This window comes from Carassius carassius, chromosome 10 (assembly GCF_963082965.1).
Source record: "Carassius carassius chromosome 10, fCarCar2.1, whole genome shotgun sequence".
Lineage (NCBI taxonomy): Eukaryota > Metazoa > Chordata > Actinopteri > Cypriniformes > Cyprinidae > Carassius > Carassius carassius.
Genome location: NC_081764.1, coordinates 26,179,924 through 26,201,463, shown reverse-complemented (window position 1 = coordinate 26,201,463; position 21,540 = coordinate 26,179,924). Strand labels below are relative to the sequence as shown.

Below are 21,540 nucleotides of genomic sequence, written 5' to 3'. Positions count from 1 at the left end.
TATTCTTTCAAATAATGTATTTTCAAAATTTTAACTAGGCCTATAATATTGAATTACAGAGAGAATTAAATAAATGCAACTACAATGGCAAGGTTCATGCTGTATAAGATTAAATGCCTTAGTCTTTTTATCCTGCAGTCTAGAGGGCAGCACAATCCTAGATAATTGACCCCAAGGAGAATGAAATATTTTTTGTAATAAAACTCCCATTTGTGAAAGCCTGCCCCATCTAACTATTAGTACAATTAATGAATAATAATTTAGGCGTAAGTAAAACGATCCACATGACCTCTCACCTGACAACCTCATGGGATGATCCATCACGTTCAGACAACTTTAGTAATTTAGTGCACTTCCAACTTTCTTAACGTACACTCCTGCGGGAGGTATAGTGGAGTTCTCAGCGGAGTGGTGTGCTTGTAAGCATTTGTTTCAATTTAAGAGGACTATTATTTTGTTGAACAGAACTGAAGAACAATTGATGACATCACAGGTTAAGATTTGGTGGAAAGGGGCCCGCCCACATGTGGAAAACACATTTTAAAGTCGTTTATCTGTTTTCTACCAGTGAACCAAAAAAAAAAAAACGAACACTCGAGCCGAAATCCGTTTTTTTTAAACCTAATTTTTGAACAAGTTTTTCTTTGTCTGCTGACTTTTACTGCACCACTTCACTGCCTTGAACGAGAGATTATATGATAATGGATCACTTTCTATAATATGATCTATAATAATGCATCTGCTAATGTTCAGTAAAAGACTACAAAGCCTGCTGATTAAAAAGATGTTCTCCACCCTCACCAAACTGTTGTTTAAAACTATATACTGTATTTATTAATCATGCTAACTCTCTGAAGATTTTAGCATGGTGATGGATATCACAATATTAATGTATTTGGTCTTGGCAGAATAGATTTTGGTTATTGTTGGTTATTGTTGTAATTGTAGATTATTGCTGCTGCTGCATGCAAGTACAGGAACCTACTACTGGCAATGCATACGGTAATACAGTCCCATGAGTATTTGCACATGCACAAACAGCATATAAAATAACCCATAGCGGATCTATACAGGTGGAGCTGGGGAAGATGGAGGGTTTCAGAGAAACTCTGAAAAGTGTGCTGCAGGAATCTCTCTAGTAAATGTTAGCCTGCAATATAAATGCAAGGCAGTAAGCTCATTGGCTGCATATGCAGCATGAACCAATCAGCTCGTGCCAAGTTGTTTAACTCTCTAAATATAATCAGTTATGTTAACAACCATCAGCCTGCCCCATCTAGAGATTCATGACTAAACTATATATATATATATATATATATGTATATTATTTCTTAAAGCAGTGAAAGCATCACAAACAGCGATGGGTTACACTTTATTTTAAAGTGTCCTTGTTACAGTGTAATTATAAATACTGAGTAATATCAATTAACTACATGTACTTACTATATGTTAAGGGGTAGGATTTGGGTTTGGCTTATGGTTACTTGCATGTAATTATGCATAATTAGTTGCTATTATAATAGTAAGTACATTTAACATGTAACAAGGACACCTTAAAATAAAGTGTTACCCAGAGATTAGTGATAGGTTGTTCTTAAACGATTGGTTCAGTTTGAACGAATCTTTAATGTTACTAGGGAAGAACGAGTTATCTCTGGGAGTGATTCGTTCAGTCGCGCATGCACAAACTTCTATAGGTTCTGTACTGGAATTAGTCTAGTTCACCTGTTTTAGTCAGTGTCTGAGCCGGAAAGAGAATTGATTAGTTCATCTCATGATTCGGGTTTTCGAGTCGTTCCTTTATCGCATGACAGACCCATAAGCGTAACCAATGCAGTCTGAGCTGGAAAGAAAATTAGTTCTTTTTATTCGTTTTATTAAAGGTACCAAAGATAAAGTACAGAGAATGTCAATATTGCATACAAAGAAGTGGCATTACATGCAAAGCACCATTTACAAACGTATGTAAACATAAAATAAATAATACTAAATGAAAGCTATAACAAAATAAATTAAAAACAGCCTTAATATTTTTGCAAGATTAAATATTTTGGATATACTGTTGAACTTCTTTTTTTATATATATAGTCTTTTTTTTACTATATATAAAGGATTTTGATGAGTGAATTTACTGCGGTGAATATGAAATTTTCCAAGAAGTCATAATAGGTTAATAATAAAATATTCGTTAATTTTGTCGTTTTGAATATTAAAGAAGCCAAACAGTACATTCTTAAAAAGCAGAGGGAAACCCTGTAGCACACTGCGATGAATAACATTAGAGAAATTCAATCCAAATTAGTTGTGTGTGAGGACAATCCCAAAAGATCCACAAATAGAGCAGCTTGTATATGTCTGACTTAAACCTTTTGAAAAACACTTTAGCTGGGTAAAATCTGTGTAACAGTTTGAATGAGATTTCTCTAACCTTGTTAGTTATTATGTATTCCGATGACAGAGTCCATACTTTTTTCCGATCAATATGATCAGCCACATTCCTCAAATAAAACACCATATAAATAGTTGTTACAAGCTCTTTTTTAAAAAGAGATCTAATCTTATAGTTACATGATGAAGGATGTGACAAAAAGTTTAGTTTTCCTACTGGGATTTCAAATGAGTCTAAAGAAACAGATAAAGTGTTGGATGATCTAACAGAGTCCCTTAAAAGCATAACAATTGAGAATTCTTAGTGAGTTACTGAAAATTACATTTACATAAGAATTCTTTGTAATTTAAAATAAGACCTTCCGAGTTAAATAACTGGGAAATAACCAAAATAATTCTCAAACCAGTTATTATTTTCTGTCATAAAAATTAATGACCATGCAAGTAATGCCTGTTTATGAAATTTAGATAAATTATAAGGGATTCTAGCAGGAATAGGAAATGTAAACCGCCTAATTTGGAAAAGTAGTAATTGGGGATAAAATTCCAGTTTGAGTTGATTGCACAAGAACTGTCTAATCCAATTAATTTAGAAAGTGTTGTTTAAAGAAGAGAACTCAAGGAAATTCAACCCACCATAATCATATGTGTTCATTAATACAGACTTCTTAACATAATGGATATTGTTTTTCCAAACAAAATTAAACGTGATTTTATCAACTGATTTACAGATTTTGTTGTCCACATATAGAGAGAGTGCAGAGTATGTAAGCATTAGCAAGCATTATTCTGACTCTCAAGGTCAAGTCTCTCTGCAACCATGCATTGAATCTTCTTTGAGCTTTTATTTGAACTGGGTCAAAAAATAATTGATTTGTTCATCTATCGAGTCATCAGGTTTTTCGAGTCATTTATCCATCACGTGACAGACCCATAAGCTTTAACCTGTGCAGTCTGAGCCGGAAAGAGACTTAATAATAATAATAATAACCAACTCTTTATTACCTTTGTTACAACATTCAGTGTATAAAAAATAACAATCATGACAGAAATTCATACATTTATAAACTGTAAGAAGTAAAAAGCTACAATTTGAGACAGGAAATGCAGTAACTGTAATAGAAAACAATACTTATAATAATGATGATGATAATAATAATGACAATTCTCTTTCCGGCTCAAAATGCTGTGTTCCTGTAGCTCAATTGGTAGAGCATTGTGCTATCAATCGCAAGGTTGGGGGTTTGATTCCCCGGGAACACATGATAGGTAAAAATTGATAGCCTGAATGCACTGTAAGTCACTTTGGATAAAAGTGTCTGCTAAATGCATAAATTTTAATTTTAATTTAATTTAAAATGCATTAGTAACGCTGATAGGTCTGTCACATGATGAAGGAATGACTCAAACCTGAAAGATCCATGAGAAGAACTTAATCAATCCTCTTTCCGGCTCAGACTGCATTGGTTAACTCAAACCCAAAGGCTTAGATAAGATAAGAGGTCAGATAAGGTGAGGTGAGCTAATCAATGAATTAATCTTTTCTGTTTATTATAGCATTATAGTTTTGTATTGTTTGTAGTGTGATCAACGTTTGCGTAAGGACTAGTACATCAGGGAAGTAACACGTAACATTTTAATTATATTTGATAAAATTAATTTAAATGACTCAAAAAAAAAAAGATTTGTTCATTTTACTGAATGAGACTCAAAGGTCCGAGTCGGTAAAATGATCCGAACTTCTCATCACTACCAGAGATGTTTAACAGTGTATATTCTATGGGTAAGTGTTAGATATTAAATAATTTGAAATGTATAGCTTAATAAAGTGACATCTTTAGTGGAAAAATAAATCATTAACAGAAATTAATCAAGCTTTCTTGGCATGAAAATTGTTTAACATCTATTGTCTTGTAAACAGTTTCATTTTTTAACTATTAATCATTTTATTTAGATTGAGATTTGATTAAGACAATTTACATAAGACACAAAGAATTTAATGGTGCTAAGTCAAGATCTGTGTCAAAAATCTTGAACATATGATGAAGCACACTGTCAAGTAATATAGGCACAGATATCTTGATATAAGGAATATGTAAGACTATGCTGAAGAAGTTAACGTAAAGTATACACTTAAAAGTGTACTCTGTCTTGGGAAAACTTCCTTTTTTGTTGTATACTCAGTGCCTGAAAGAAAATATGACCAAAAACACATAATTAGTTCAAATCTGCAAGAAACCTGAGTCAATAAATTTTATTTTACTAAGGCTGTTTGTTTAGATCACCTTTTTCTTGGCTTGATCAAATGATAATCCTTTAGCACTTAGAGCAGAAATCTTGCTCTCAATGTCTGAGACCTGATAAATAAATAAATAAATAAATAAACACATACAGACAGATACATACAGTAGATAAATGGATAGATAGAAGCTCACCTCACTCTCTGTGCTCTGAACCTTAGCAGCTGCCAAGGCAACCTGGTCCTCCAGTTCAGAGAGCTCTGAATCAGTTAACGGGCCACTGTATTGATTCTTAGCATTCTGCTCAATCATTTGCAATTTTTTTGCCATTTCGAAGGACTTCCCTGCACTCATGTACACCTGCAGTAAAAAAGGAAAAAGAAAATACAGAGTTCTGAACAAATAGCTTATATACTTTAGAGATATAAAAACCCCTTGGTTATGCCAATGCCATTCCAAGTGTGTAATCTCACTCCTTCAAACAAATATAATAGTATCTATTAGTGGGATCAGCTTACATTTTCCTCAAGTTCCCTGAAAGCATCATCAGCCTGCTTAAGATCTGTGACCGCTAACTGAGGTCTGTCATTAGGATTTGAGGGGGCCAACTCGTTCATAGCGCTTTCAGTGGCATTAATTGTTCTTAGAATCTCAGTTGTGATGTCGCATAGGGCCGCCGCGGTGGATCTCTGAAAGCAATTAACCGAGAGGAGAGAAGCCTCATCAGCATTAAAACCCTAAAAATGACTGTAGTCAGGTATTAGTGTTGCTAAGGTTATAGCTAAATGAGGCATAAGTGTTGCTAATGCTTCATGGTATTTAGATAAGACACTGATTGGTTATGAAAATAAGCCAGGGGGATTACATCTTTCAGCTGTTTCTTTGCCTATGCTAAGTTATAAACTAAGCTTTTTAGGATTATTAAAGTATTTGTGGTCTGGCATTCTAAAAAATATTTTACCGATAATATGGCAAGCTTGTAATAAGTTGTGTGACTTAAAACCCACTTGTATTCCACTGGTAGCCTGATAATGTGATACCTTAATCTGCATAAATTGTTCTACAGTTAAAACATTATTAAAATATATTTTATCAGGAAAACATTACCTTGGACAAGACAGCATCTGTGGATGTGTGTGTTGTTTGAGTCCTCACCTTTTGTGCTTCAGTGGGCATTTCATCACTGGAGGAGCTCAAAGGTTCTTGGGATATAGGGGCCATTGGTGCTTGGTCCCCCCTCACAGCGGGCCCTTTGGAATGAGGAGGTATTTTTGGCTCATCCTCGTCAGAGGACAGTGCCTTGTCACTCATCAGCTCATCTAGTTTTCTCCTCAGCTTCTCCTCCTCCATCTGCCCTGCTGTGGGTTGGACAGGCTACAGACATACACAATAAGTACTTAATATTAAATTCATGAGATGGACCTACATGAAACTTTTTCAGTGTGAAGGGCATATCTGCTATGTTCTACTTAGAGACTTTACTCATACCTGATCATGAGGCAAAGTCATTTTCTCTTCAAGTCGATTTAAGAGACTCTCAATGGCAGACATTCTCTTGTTCAGGTTATTGATCTACCTCACAGAAACAGGTAAAAGAAAAGAAAAAAAAAACACAGTTGCAGATTGGTCAAATGATGAATTTAACACAAGTCAAAAAAGTGGAAATCATTCATCATAATCAATCATACTATAATAACAGTCAAAACATGAGGTGACTAAAACTAATCTAACCCATAATTATTTATTAAAAGGTGCAATTAAAAAACAACTGTACTTTTAAAAGATCCATTACTGTTTCTGGAATCTGTAAGATTTTTAAAAGTGAGTTTCTTATGCTCACCAAGGATACATTTATTTGTAATATTATGTACAGTAATATTGTGAAATTTAAAACAATGTGTTTATCTCTTTTTTAAATATAATACAAAATGTAGTTTATTTCTGTGTTGGCAAAACAGTCTTCAGTGTCACATGATTCTCCAGAAATGATTTTAATATGCTGATGTGGTGCTAATTAACATTTTTTTTATTAGCACAGCAGGTTATAAATGGTTGCATTGCTTAATACTATTGTAGAATATTTGATGCATTTTTATTTCTAAATTATTCAATGAATAGAAAGTTCAAAAGAGCAGCATTTATTTGAAATATAAATTCTTCAGTTGCTAAGTCTTTATTGTTACTTTATTCCTTGCTGAATGAAAATCTTAATTTCTTTAAAAAATAATCTTACTGACCCCCAAACTTTTGATTGACAGAGTATGTTTAAAATCTTGCACATCCACATGAGCTAAAGAATCAAGTCATATCAGTATCAGTCAAGGAGTGGCCTTGTTTAAATTCAGAAACCTCCCTATCCTTAAATATCTCCTCTAACTGTGAATAGAGCATTTCTTCAATGGTAGCTCAACAAAGAAAATATTTAGCACTTATATGTATTAATCAATTTCAAATGTGAAGAAAGTCCCTTAATCTCTGATACCGGTGGTGCACTCTGATGAACGTTTTCTTGAGATGATGCTCGACTGCGGCGTCTTGGGGGCAGCTGGTAGACAGGGTATCGGAACATATCTTCCTCCTCTGAAGTATCCAGATAAATCTGGCGTGGAGCCAAAGAGGAGTTGATTTTAGAGAGCGAGCGAGCGCGTACCATTCTGTTTTCAGAGTACATGCCATCATCTAAAACAGAAATCAAGGAGACAAATTAGCAGTTTAATCAGTTTAATGGCATTTAAGGATGAAAATCAATCAAAGATCCCCTGCTGACTTTCCAGACTGTTCTGGTTTTCACATACAGTGTGTGTGTGTGTGTGTGTGTGTGTGTGTGTGTGTGTGTGTGTGTGTGTGTGTGTGTGTGTGTGTGTGTGTGTGTGTGTGTGTGTGTGTGTGTGTGTGTGTGTGTGTGTGTGTGTGTGTGCGTGTGTGTGTGAAATCTAAAATCCTAGTTTTACATGAAGCCTTTGAAATGAGATCTGTAAATGTTTGTGTGAATGTGTAACATTTGAAAAAGATGTGAGGAAGACAGACAGAAAGAAAGAAAGAAAGAAAGAAAGAGAAAGAAAGAAAGAAAGACAAAAATGTACAGACAGAATATTGCTTCACCTGGGCGTGAGAACTTGTCGAGACTTTTCCTCCGGTTCAGGCGATGATGATGGTGATGGTACATTTCAGAGTTGTATTCTACATCATTCCGCTGACCTCTGTCTTCATGCATGTACTGGAGAAGAATGAAAGTGTCTATGATGCCTGAGTGCCCTGTTCCACAGAGTGGATGTTTAACAATATCAGCTTTCTCAATACCTGGATAGACTGTCTGCGAGAATGAGTGGTATAGTCGTCCATGTCAAGATCCATGGGGTGGACAGAGAGAAGACGCTTGGTCTTTCGTTTCTGTGAAGAAGTCAGGACAATTTAGCTTATATAAAATATGAGTGACAAAGACTTACAAAATACTGGTTTGAGAGAGCTCTTTTATCATAATTGCACACTTTAAAATATTACCACTCTGCTTATAGACAATTTTAAAGTATTCACAGTGATTTATGATATGATGTATAGCATTTAACTGCAACATAAGTACCATGCCTTTCAATGAGCCACTTCAGCCAAGTGGATTTTGAATGTAACTTGAGTATCTTTAATAATTCAATTGCAGAAAAAAAAAGTGTTTGTCTAATTGTTGTGGCAGAAATCCCTTGCACAGATAATTTGCTTTAAACTGCAGATTTATGGAGAAGGGGTAAAACACCTGTAGGTTAAGTCAATATATTATAGCCCATTTCTGTTTGTTTTTGTAAATCGTAATTTTTAAATCATAGTTATGGCTTTATCTCATAATGTCCCATTTTAAGTCATAATGATTTAGTATTTCATAATTTCAACTTTTTGTCATAGTTATGATTCTCTCATAATTTAATTTTTTAATTTTGACTTTTTATCTCATTATTATAACTTAGCATAAGTTAATAATAATCAATACTTGATATTTCATCATTTACAATTATTATTTTATAATTATGACATAATGTCTCATAGTTTCGACCTTTTATCTCATAATTATGATTTACCAGTTATATTTTTTTCCCTTACAGGGCTTAAACACTATACAAAAACTGTACCAGACTAGCACACTGTGCACTAAAATAATAAGCCATTAAGTTAATTCACCAAGGGGAAAGCCTAAACAAAGCCCTTGAAATTCATATTGAAACATAAATTCAAAAGCATTACAAAATTGAGTCTACCTGCTTATAATGTTGAGCTTCAGATGCATCCAAATGTTCATCATGACCATTATATACATCTAAGAATAAAACATATATATTATTCAAAAGAGAATGCATAGTTTCAGTACTGATAAATTTAAATAAGGCTTGGCCAATTGCTCTTAAGCTTTGCTCTGTGACAGCACCAGCTATGCTCCTGTTGTTCCCTTTCGAGAGTACTCTCGTACTGCGTAAGCTAGCTTACGCTATGGGAAAAGGTCCCCTTTTCTCGAGAATATGAAGCCAAAAATTATCCTTAATTTTTAAATAATGTAAAACGCAGTGCTGCAGCACAGCAGACCCAAGCGAAGCGGCTCGCGCGCTTATTGGCTGTGCTGCGGCAACTGCAGCAACCTATGGTGAGGCGGCGGAGAGGAACGAACCAATGGGGGCGCTTCGCGCCCATTGGACGTCAGAGCGCGCCAAAATAGGCGTGGCTGGAACTATATAAGCCACCGCTTCACCATAGGGATCAGATTTCATCTCCTTCAGCGATCTCACCTGCACTTCGCTGTCTTCTCCGGAGAAGCCTCTACACGCCGTCGAAAAGCCTCTCAGCGGGATAGCACTGCAACGCAGATCTGAGGACGCCGGCTCGTGCTTCATCTCGACGCCGCCTTCAGCACTCGCTTCCTGCTGCGCCATCCGGCGTGACTATATCCTTACAAAGCTAGTGTGTTTGCCGCTGCATCACACTTTTTTCTCCAGAATTCGAGGCGTTGTTTCAAATGCCTCGGGCCTGTGCTTCCTGCCGAGGCCCTCTGCCCAGCGAGGACCGCCACATCATCTGTGTCTCCTGCCTGGGCCGCGAGCATGCTGAGAGCGCACTCTCCAAGGGCGGCTGCCCTGAGTGCGAAAGCATGGCTATATCGACCCTGCGGGCTCGATTAGCTCAAACCAGCCACGATGCTCCACCCGCTCCGCCTCTTCTCTCTCAAGTGCCGCGTAAGAAACGCCGCGATCAGAGAATGCCTGAGCACACTGCTACACGCGAGCTCACGCCGGAACACTCCCCGCGTGCCTCGCCCGCTCTCTCTCCTTCGCCTGTCCTCTTTGTGGACGAGCAGCGCCAGTCCCTGCTCACCAGCGCCCCCTTCTCCTTCGGAGTGCCTGAGGCGGAAGAGGACAGACACGACAGCCTTTCTCTCGCCGCGTCCAGTAGTGAGGAATGTTCGGGCTCCATTGCGGGACCCCCCCCCCCCCTCTACAGCACCCAACTGCGCCGGACAACGCGCTGATATCGACGCAGAGCTTACTCGCGTGCTTACAAGGGCTGTCAGCGACCTTCAGCTCGACTGGTCTCCTCCAGACGAGCCCGCTAAAAGCAGGCTGGACGAATGGTTCTTGCAGGGGCGCCCTTCGGCCCCTCCGCAAAGAAACGCCCCCTTCTTCCCGGAAGTTCACGATGAACTCACGAAGTCGTGGAAAGCCCCATTCTCCGCACGCTTGAAGACTTCTGTTTCGTCAGCGCTCTCCTCTGTCGACGGCGCCCGAGACCACGGTTACGAGAGCCTCCCCCCTCTCGAGGAGGCTATTGCTGCACATTTAGAGGTGCTCTAAATGTAGCGCGCGTGCCCACTTCTCAGTGCGCAACCCTACAAATAAGCGCTGTCACCACAGTGTCACAAGCACAGCATACTCGAGCTACTGGTCCCCTCATAACAGGCGGCCAGTGCCCGAAGCACATTCAACCCATAGCCGCACGAGCCGCTGCATGGCAGGCCATCCCCGGCATATCAAATTGGGTTTTGAATATAATAAAACGAGGTTACTTGCTCCAGTTCGCTCGCAGACCGCCGCGCTTTCGCGCCGTGGTCGAAACGAAAGTGAAAAGCGAAATGACACACGTCCTTCGCGCCGAACTGATAAACCTTCTTGCAAAAGGGGCGATAGAAACTGTTCCCCCTGCGCAGCGCGAGTCAGGCTTTTACAGCCGCTACTTCCTCGTACCAAAAAAGGATGGCGGTCTCAGACCCATCCTAGATCTCAGACGTTTGAACAAAGCGCTTATGACGCGATCGTTCAAAATGTTAACTACCAAACAAATACTCGCGCAAATTCGCCCGAGGGATTGGTTTTTCTCAGTGGATCTGAAAGACGCTTACTTTCACATTCAAATAGCACCCCATCACAGGCCATTCTTGAGATTCGCCTTCGAGGGGCAGACTTATCAGTACATGGTTCTTCCATTCGGCCTCTCCGTAGCGCCCCGTACGTTTACACGGTGCATGGATGCCGCTCTCGCACCCCTGAGAATGCGGGGAGTGCGAGTATTGAACTACCTCGACGACTGGCTAGTTAAAGCCCATTCCGAGGAGCTACTGACGACACACAGATCCTGGATCCTCAGCCATTTAGAATGCCTGGGTCTCACGATCAACACTGTCAAGAGCGCTCTGTCTCCCAGCCAGAGGATTTCCTTTTTGGGGATAGACATAGACTCTGTGACATGTACAGCGCGTCTGACGTCACAGCGCGCTCTCACTATTCAGCATCTAGCCGTGTCGTTCAAAGCCGGGTCTCTTTACCCGCTCAAACGATTTCAGGAAATGCTAGGTCTGATGGCATCAGCCTCTGCGGTTCTCAAACTGGGCCTGCTGCGCATGCGCCCACTACAGCGCTGGCTGAGAGACCATGTTCCAGCGCGCGCCTGGATTTCCGGCCGCGCGCGCATCAGGGTGACCCACGGCTGCATCACAGCTCTGGCCCCTTGGAAAATAGCCAACTGGTATCAGTTAGGCGTAAGCACGGGCGCTGTCTCGAAATGGAAAGTAGTCTCGACAGATGCATCCAACCTCGGTTGGGGCGCCCTGTACGAGGGCAGGTCTGCCTCCGGCCTCTGGTCGAGCCCGGAGCGACTGTTACACATAAACTGTCTGGAGATGATAGCGGTCGAACTATCCCTGAAAGCTTTCCTCCCATTTTTAAAGGGCCACCACGTTCTGGTCAGATCAGACAGCATGTCAGTGGTGGCCTACATAAATCGCCAGGGTGGTGTCAGGTCAGAAACCTTGCACACCCTGACCGAACGTCTTCTGACATGGGCACATTACAATCTGCGCTCGCTAAAGGCAGCGCATGTACCTGGCATCCTGAATCGGGGCCCGGACATGCTTTCCAGGGCGAATGTTCCCCCTGGGGAGTGGTCTCTTCACCCACAAACGGTTCAGTTGATGTGGAGCATCTTCGGCAGGGCAGAGGTCGACCTCTTCGCCTCAGAAGACAACGCTCATTGCCCAATATATTTTTCAAAGAGCAGGGACGCGCTGGCCCTCGATTGGCCCAGACGCCCGCTTTATGCCTTCCCACCGGTCGCGATGCTACCGCAGGTCATCGATCGGGTCAGGAAGAGCAGATGTGCTATGCTGCTAGTAGCCCCACTCTGGACGACCCAACCTTGGTTCTCCGAGCTGATGCAGCTGTCCAGTACAGCCCCATGGCCAATACCGCTGCGGAAAGATCTCCTCACGCAGCTGAAGGGCGCGCTCTGGCATCCCCACCCCGAACTTTGGGCCCTTCATGTATGGCCCTCAACGGGTACCCGGGAACCTCCCTGAGGGAGTGTTAAAGACCATTACGGAAGCCAGAGCGCCCTCAACCAGGCGCCTGTATGCGCAGAAATGGTCAGTGTTCTCCACCTGGTGCGGGACACGGAACCTAGACCCTCACTTATGTGACGTGACGGAGATACTCTCCTTCCTACAGGAGCGTTTAGATGCGGGCAGATCCCCGTCTACGCTCAAAGTGTATGTGGCAGCCATTGCAGCTTCTCATGCTCCGGTGGCCGGCCTATCACTGGGAAAAAACGAACTGGTCATTCGTTTCCTTAAGGGAGCTCGTCGGATGAACCCTCCCCGACCCCCTTCAATCCCTTCCTGGGACCTGTCTACGGTCCTAGAGGCCTTAAAGGGCCCCCCTTTTGAACCGCTTCAGTCTGTCGATATGAAGCTTCTTTCGTTCAAAACCGCTTTTCTACTGGCTCTGGCCTCAGTCAAGCGAGTGGGGGATTTACATGCGCTATCTGTAAGCGCTGACTGTCTCGAGTTTGGGCCTAATGACTCCAGAGTCATTCTCAGACCAAGACACGGCTATGTCCCCAAGGTGCTCTCAACACCGTTCAGAGCGCAGGTCATCTCGCTGTCAGCCCTTTCCTCGCAAAGCGACGAAAGCAACGCGAGCTTCATCTGCCCCGTCAGGGCTCTCAAAACCTATATTGCGCGCTCCGCCTTATTCAGGAGGTCGGACCAGCTCTTCATATGCTTTGGTGGGCGCACCCGAGGTCTCGCCACCACGAAGCAAAGCCTATCGCGATGGATAGTAGACACTATCTCGCTGGCTTACAAATCTAAAGGCCTTCACTGCCCGTTCGGCATCAGAGCCCATTCCACCCGAGGTATGGCCTCGTCATGGGCTCGGTCCTGCGGGATACCACTGGATGATATCTGTGCGGCGGCAGGCTGGGCCTCTCCGTCCACATTTATTAGATTCTATAATCTGCAAGTCCCTGCCCTGCAGGCCAGGGTACTTTCTATATAGACGTGCTAAGCCTTATCACGTCCCCTTTTTCGTTCCCTATATAAAGCTCACTAAGGTTGGCTGTTGGGACTGGGATTTCTCCTGCTATAAAGCCCCGGGCTCTCGCCTCGGGCTGTGACAGGTCGAAGTTCCCGAGCACGCACGGCGTTTTACATTGTGTTCCCATAGCGTAAGCTAGCTTACGCAGTACGAGAGTACTCTCGAAAGGGAACGTACTCGGTTACTAACGTAACCTCGGTTCCCTGAGATGAGGGAACGAGTACTGCGTAACCTGCCGTGCTATGTGCTCGGACCGGGTGATCGCTTCAGTCGATTTAAAACCTGATCCCTATGGTGAAGCGGTGGCTTATATAGTTCCAGCCACGCCTATTTTGGCGCGCTCTGACGTCCAATGGGCGCGAAGCGCCCCCATTGGTTCGTTCCTCTCCGCCGCCTCACCATAGGTTGCTGCAGTTGCCGCAGCACAGCCAATAAGCGCGCGAGCCGCTTCGCTTGGGTCTGCTGTGCTGCAGCACTGCGTTTTACATTATTTAAAAATTAAGGATAATTTTTGGCTTCATATTCTCGAGAAAAGGGGACCTTTTCCCATAGCGTAAGCTAGCTTACGCAGTACTCGTTCCCTCATCTCAGGGAACCGAGGTTACGTTAGTAACCGAGTACGTTTCCTTCACAGCATGAATGTATTTGTGTACTCACTTCGCACATCAGGCATGCTCTGTGTGTCATCATCACGGTGCCCTAAATAAACAACGGACAATGACGTGAGTCTTGTGCAAATGAGAACACAAGGGGGAAATTGGACATTCCTGAGTATTTAACTCATTTATCAGGCATTTTGAACAAATTAAATACTTGAGTAATTAGTTGTTGCACATAATACCACAGCAAAACTAATAAGAGCAAATATATTGAACCTAAAAAATGGTAAACATAGAACATTAACAGTTTTACAGTTGTCAGCTTTATCCTTGGGGTGGAAAATCTACACCTCCATTTGTGCATTCAACCAAGGTTTCTCATTTTTCTCTTTAACATGTCCTGTCATGCAAGTCTATAAACAACATCAGCAAGTTCTACAGTGCCCCAGACACAGCATGTGACCCAGTTATGGCCTAAGCACTTGGGACACAGCCAATAGACAGAGTTCTTTAAATTCAACTGAGTGATAAACAAATCCACTTGGTAACTAAATACATACAGACATCTAATGATAACACATGCGTTGCACCATTGCTGTCTCTTGCTGTTCTTCATCTGAAAGGCAGTGTATACAGGCTTTACATATTTACTACATGTTGAACTGATCACTGATAATATTTTTGTTAAACTAATGAGAGTAATGTTTGTTGAAATGTGTTGAAATTGTTGAAGGTGAAATTATTGTAAAATTATAATATATATTGTGTGTATTATGCTGTAATTACTGCCATACTTTTATATTAGCAGAAGCTTAAAGATAATATATTTACATTCATTCATTTAGCAGTTGCTAAAATTATCAAATAAGTTAAATTGAAATACAAGATAGTAATATGTCATGGATAATGTACAGCTAGGCGGTCATGATTGCAAAATAAACTCCTTCAGGGTGATATAAGACCCCTCTAATCCAAGGCTAATCATCATGCCAGGGTTTATTTTGCATTAATGACCGGCTGACTGTACATTATCTCTTCTTAGCTCTCACTTGCTTGCTTAACCACTTAAAATGACTGGGGATACAGAGAGAGGGTGATGATGTGGCAGCTCATTTCGACACAATAAAGGTTATCGGGAAGCTTTTAATAGCACTCACCCTCTTCATTTAATCTCTTGTACAGTGACCTCATCACTTTTGCGCTGCCAAAACGCTTGAAGCGAGAGTGTACGTTGTCATGGTACCACCCCAAGGTTCCAATTTTCAGGACCCTGCATATACAAAAAGATTTTTTTTTAATATCAGGGATTAATTAAATACATTACTTTATAGTTTACCTAAGAGAATAAGCTGTAAGATATTTCCATTATATTTGTAATCCAATGTTGGAACCTTTTCTAACCTGGACATGCGGCAGGGGTCGCATACCCAGCCATGCTCCTTCTTGTTGTAGCGGCTGCAGGTCTTGCAGGTGTAGAGTTTACAGTCCATACACTGCCGTTTGCTGTTCACCAGGAACTTAAAGGGCTGCAGGCAGCGGATACAGTGAGAGTCAGTCAGGTTTGTCTGAGACCCCAGGAGTTCCCTCTTTGTTTCTTCCCTCTCAATCTTAGATTTAATCTCACTGTGGTGTAATACAAACAAACAGACAAACAAATTACATACATGATTAAGTCACTGAAAAAGCTTTGTGGTTACTTTCTGAAGGCAGGCTTGGCTTAGCCCTAAACTAATAAACTGATACTTTTCCCTATTATGGACACACAGTATATCTGTACCATATCTTGTCACCCAATATTAGAGATGTTTTAATTTATCTGTACTGAAGGATATATGATTTACCGTGGGTATTGCTTCTGTTTTAACATTTAAATTACCTTTGCCTTCATTTGTTTTCATTTAGGTTAATCTTTAATAACACTTATAATTTACAAACCATGTTAAATATCATCTTTAGAAAATTGCAAGGTGAATAGGAATGTTTGATAATGTACATTATAACCTTATGATGCCTGAATTCACTGGTGCTATTTAAAATGACTAATTTTAGTTTTTGATTTTCCACGCTTGATTTATTTATACAAAACTTTACAGAATTATTTAATATAATCCATAAAATAAAACATAATTATATGATTATCAACTCTGCCAGGATTTTAATATCAGTGCATCTCCGATTTTTATATCAAGACTCAAAGAGTCCGTTTGTGAATGCAATGTTTTCAAAACCTCAGTAAGCCACACAAAGTAAATTTTCCAGTATATTCACCATAATACATTAAATTTGCATTACAAAAAATAATGGGTGTTGTAAAAGAGCATGATCAATAATTCAACTTGAATTCAAGCCATATAAAAACTGTCCTTGCCAACAAAAAGAAACGAACATATTCCAAATAACAATTCAATAGCCACACAGAGACCTCCTTGTCCAAAAAGAATAGAGCTCTGGGGCATCATGTTTTCCCAGCCAGTGGAGAATGGTGTGATCAGGCCTTGTGACTGTACCATGATCATCATGATGTCTTTACAACAGCAGCCTTTCACGCATTGTGGCCTTTCTCATAACCTTGCTCCCCTAGCGTTTACTAAAGACAGAGTCTAATATATAGATAAATATAGAATAAATTATGCAATTGTACCTCTCAGTTCACTAAACCATTTGTATCTTTTGGAGTCAGTGCTGGCTGGCTCCAATGACATATGTTAACCAATGAACCAGTGTTAAATCATGTCCGATTTGTCTCTATGGTAATATAGATTAATAATGTAATTTAAAGTCCTTACCTGAGCCTCTCCTCTTCCTTCTTCCTAAGGTCAAAATCTCTTTGAATGACCTCCCACACATGTTTGGCCTCCTCTTCTGTTAGTCTGGACAGGTCCAACTTCTTCTCCATTTTCAGAGGTTAGTTGATCTTTTTTAAACAAAATAAACAGTAAACATGACATATATAAGAAGTCTATGGATAATGCAAGTCTTATCATTCATAACAGGTTACCATTATGAGCTACCAGAATATGCAACATGATCATATACAGTATGAATCACTGCAGTCATAATCATAATCAAAAGTTCATTCGTTGAGTGTGACTGTTTTCAGTCCAGTCTCAGCAGCTCCTTTAAATAAAAATACATTTGACTACTCTCAACATGTCTACAAAATATTTTGATTCTGTAAACACCTGTATCAGTAATTCAAATGAAGTTTTGAAAAGAAGTATTAACTTATTAAAATAAATTAGAACACAATATTGGCAATATCATTCATGAATAACTTAACATGCTATACTTAACATGAATAACTTAACATAAAATAAATAACATGCTGAATGATTTTCTTTAAATATCAATGAGACCACTGTTGTGTGTAAATGTGGTACTGCTCTCATTCTAATAGTGCATTGATTGTCATGGCTCCTCATAGAAACAATATTCATGATGTGATCATGTAATAATTTCAGTCAGTGCTATGAGTAACTGAACCTAGGAAATGAATCAAGTCTGACAGATACCTGCTGCGATCAATAGAAAATTGCAGTGTGACAGCATGCATGCACTCTTCACATTCATAACTTTAATGCAGTAAGAATAATTGATATAATATAATTGAAAAAAATTACTTATTAAAACATTAAAACAAAAGCAGGCTTTATGCTTACAGAAAAAGTTTCATAAATGATAATGAAGATTTTGTTTACCTTGCTTGCAGACAAGTAGCTGCTCTTATCAAGTCTCTCGGGATGAGGCAGATAATGTGAGGATAGTCAGAGGTATGGCAATCATAATCACATGTCTAGTTTTTCAAATGAATTGTGGTGGAGGAAAAGCTCCACCCTTTCCTTGCTTGAAATAAACAGAATAATGAATGCATTAAAATCTGGTATCTGAGGAGAGATTATTAGTATTTGTTTTTTATTCTTTGCGTTTGTCGTATTGATACTTTTTTTAATTACTTATTTTATTGAACAATAAACAGTTGGTTGAACATTAGCCTGTTTTACAATGTGACTTCTGTTTAATGTTAATATAGTTTATCTTTTTTTCGTTTTTTAATATATGTTTTTATGTTTTATACAACAGATAGTCCAACAGGGACTATTACTGTTGCTGTCTGTCTATATAGTATGTCAGTAGGCATTCATATTAGAGGAGATTGAGGTATGACATAATATTCTTCTATAAGTTGTATTGTAAGTAAACCTCATTGGTTCTTGCACATCAATCTATCACATTTGTCTTCTGTTTACTATACACTGTAAAACCCGACAAGTTAACTTAACTCAAACCGTTTGAGTAAACCGATTGCCTTGACTGTAATACCCGACAAGTAAACTTAACTCAAACGGTTTGAGTAAACAGATATCCTTAAGTTATGTTAACTCAAACCATTTGATGAAACCGATTGCCTTAAACCATTTAAGTTGAAAAAACTGACAGTTATGAGTACTCTGAACTTAATTCAGTTGAGTTCACTGAAAGAAGATATACATTGCAATTAAGTAATTAAGTGATTAATTGAGTGATAATTGAGCTTTAGTGATGAACACCTGCTGTTAACAAACAGAATCACTGAAGAAAAGAGAGAAAGGAACTACAGCTGACTTCAGACACAGCCTCACTCAAACCTGACAAGTTATGTTAACTCAAACGGTTTGAGTAAACAGATATCCTTAAGTTATGTGTTAACTCAAACGGTTTGAGTAAACAGATATCCTTAAGTTATGTTAACTCAAACCGTTTGAGGAAACCGATTGCCTTAAACCATTTAAGTTGAAAAAACTAACAGTACTCTGAACTTAATTCAGTTGAGTTCACTGAAAGAAGATGTACATTGCAATTAAGATTAACTAAGTGCTGATTGTTAATTAGTGATGAACAGCTGCTGTTAACAAACAGAATCACTGAAGAAAAGAGAAACACAAGAACTACTACAACTGACTTCAGACACAGCCTTAGATGAAATCAACTGAAATAAAATACATTAAATCACTCAAGATCTGATTAAACAACCCCACAAACAGCATCACCAGCTCCACTTATTAATAACCAGACTGACTTTATTTCTGTCAGACGTCTACAGAAGATCTTATTGAGAATGAACTAAGGTTTAGATGTTGATTTATTGTTTCATTTGAAGTAACCATGTTAGAGATCAGTGTTTGCTTTAGTTGGGCTCTTGACCCTTGATTTCTGTCTTAGTCTTTTCTCTGGCTGTTATAACCGTGTGTTTATAAAACACATTTGTTGTAACTCAGAAGCCCAGAAAAAATGCCATCAGGTGTTAACCTGTACCTAGGTGTAGGTTGTTATACTTTGTATTTGTGACATTAATAGACATTAATAATCAGAATATATTTCTTCTGGGCTTTTGAATTACAACAAATGTGTTTTAGAAACACATGGTTATAACTGCCAGAGAAAAGACTAAGACAGAAATCAAGGGTCAAGAGCCCAACTAACACTGCAAACTGCAAACACTGATCTCTAACATGGTTACTTCAAATGAAACAATAAATCAACATCTAAACCTTAGTTCATTCTCAATAAGATCTTCTGTAGACGTCTGACAGAAATAAAGTCAGTCTGGTTATTAATAAGTGGAGCTGGTGATGCTGTTTGTGGGGTTGTTTAATCAGATCTTGAGAGATTTCATGTATTTTATTTCAGTTGATTTCATCTAAGGCTGTGTCTGAAGTCGGTTGTAGTAGTTCTTGTGTTTCTCTTTTCTTCAGTGATTCTGTTTGTTAACAGCAGCTGTTCATCACTAATGCTCAATCAGCACTTAGTTAATCACTTAATTACTTGAATGCAAAGTTTCAAAACTTACATGGTTTAAATCAAGGCAATCTGTTTACTCAAACGGTTTGAGTTAAGTTAACTTGTCGGGTTTTACAGTGTATATTTGATTTGCTCTGTGAGAGAGGATCCAGGGCACCTTGTCTCCAAAAATTTGATTGATGAGGGTCATAAAAGCCATCTGTTCTAGACACCTGTTTGTACACCCCCCTCCCCTCCCTGTACACCCTCCAGTGACCTTAATATGAACTTATGAACCAAGGAGGAATTTCGGAGGGGGGAGAAGTTGTGGGAAGCTATGTGCTTTTTTTTTTTTAAACTTTGAAAAGGGGGCGAAATCATGAAAATGGTGTAAGGGAAGATTTTATTAAGGTTTTAAATAAACAGTGTATTTCAAGAAACAGATTATAAACACATAGCAGCAATGGAAACAATGTAATGATCGTTTTCGTAGTTGGAAAAGTGTAAAAACGTTGTTAAAGTTGTTACAAATGAAATAAAACTATGTTACTGGTTATTTATCTGATACAACCAAACGAGTCAAAACTATCAGATATGTTTTCGTTAAGCAATACGTGAAAAAGATGTGAGAGCTTGTAGCATTACAATTTAAAAATGGTGTTTTGTTACCAGTTAGAAAATAAAGAAAACTAGGTAATAGAGTTTTAGCATTTGTACCTTACCTCAAACTGAAAAAAAGAAACGAATGTAAAGCAGCGATACAAACCAGAAAAGTAGGCGTTTTGTCACGAGGTTAGAGAAAATTTAAAACAAAAGAAAAAAGATGGTAGACATTACGTGGATCTAAAATAAAATACACCAGACCCCGTCTTTAAAACACCAGCACAAGATACTTGTCAAAACTATGCTGTACTTTACCACTAACTAAAATTTTACTGACAAGAGTTAAACAAAAGAAAAAAAAAGATCCCACAGCAAAGTGTTATGACGTCTCCGGTAACGTTAGCTCGACTCAAACAAAAAAAAAGAAGCGAACGTAGAGCAATGTTATAAACCAAGAAAGTAGGCGTTTGTCACGTCGGGTGAAAAGTTAAAACAAAAGAAAAAAATAGGTAACTTAGGCATTTACGCGGATCTAAAAGAAAATAGCCTACATCTGACAAGATACTTGTCAAATCTATGCAGTACTTTACCACTAACTACAATTTTAAAAAGCGAGACTGTTAGACGAAAGAAAAAAAAAAGATCCTCCGGCAGAGTTGTGAAGCGTCCGTAAAACAACCTCCCGGCACCGATGAACAGTTAGAATGAGGCTCGGGAATGCTCCGGAAAAAAAACCACGCCTCCAGCGCTAGAGAGGGTCGGGCAGGAGGCGTGATAGCAGCATTAAATAGATTTACACGTTACAATAATTAAACTAAGTAGTTTTTAATAAATAGACATCAGTCCTTAATTAGTGAAAACTTTATATCCGTTTAAACATATGGTCAATTTTTACTTTTTAAATGATGTAGACCTATACGATTTTTATTTACTTTTAGGCTAGTCTTTAGGCTAAAAGCGTTATTTGTTTTTAATGTGTTAAGTTAATTACTTTAATCTACGACTAGTCTAAATTTAGACTATCTCCGGCGATATATTTTTTTTATTTTTGTCAAGCTTAATTTCTCAAGCTATGTCAATTAACACACACACACACACACACACACACACACA

At 39.3% G+C, this 21,540-nt stretch overlaps 1 protein-coding gene across 2 annotated transcripts in view; it reads right to left on the bottom strand.

Annotated features, from left to right (window-relative positions):
* Window positions 1–4,243: 4,243 nt before the first annotated feature.
* LOC132151346 (melanophilin-like) overlaps window positions 4,244–21,540 on the bottom strand; it is a 36,260-nt gene continuing 18,963 nt past the window's right edge. Inside the window, exons 2-16 of one of the 2 annotated variants that reach the window (XM_059559443.1) lie at window positions 17,766–17,910; window positions 16,854–16,981; window positions 15,469–15,690; window positions 15,225–15,337; window positions 14,126–14,167; window positions 8,873–8,931; window positions 7,929–8,018; window positions 7,731–7,845; window positions 7,111–7,307; window positions 6,117–6,200; window positions 5,784–6,002; window positions 5,147–5,317; window positions 4,824–4,988; window positions 4,674–4,745; window positions 4,244–4,575 (exon numbers count right to left, since the gene is read on the bottom strand). In XM_059559443.1, the coding sequence (XP_059415426.1) occupies window positions 4,522–4,575; window positions 4,674–4,745; window positions 4,824–4,988; window positions 5,147–5,317; window positions 5,784–6,002; window positions 6,117–6,200; window positions 7,111–7,307; window positions 7,731–7,845; window positions 7,929–8,018; window positions 8,873–8,931; window positions 14,126–14,167; window positions 15,225–15,337; window positions 15,469–15,690; window positions 16,854–16,963 (1,713 nt within the window). In that variant the 5' untranslated portion in view covers window positions 16,964–16,981; window positions 17,766–17,910 and the 3' untranslated portion in view covers window positions 4,244–4,521. The remainder of the gene's footprint in view (window positions 4,576–4,673; window positions 4,746–4,823; window positions 4,989–5,146; window positions 5,318–5,783; window positions 6,003–6,116; window positions 6,201–7,110; window positions 7,308–7,730; window positions 7,846–7,928; window positions 8,019–8,872; window positions 8,932–14,125; window positions 14,168–15,224; window positions 15,338–15,468; window positions 15,691–16,853; window positions 16,982–17,765; window positions 17,911–21,540) is intronic. The other variant, XM_059559445.1, reaches the window with a different exon arrangement.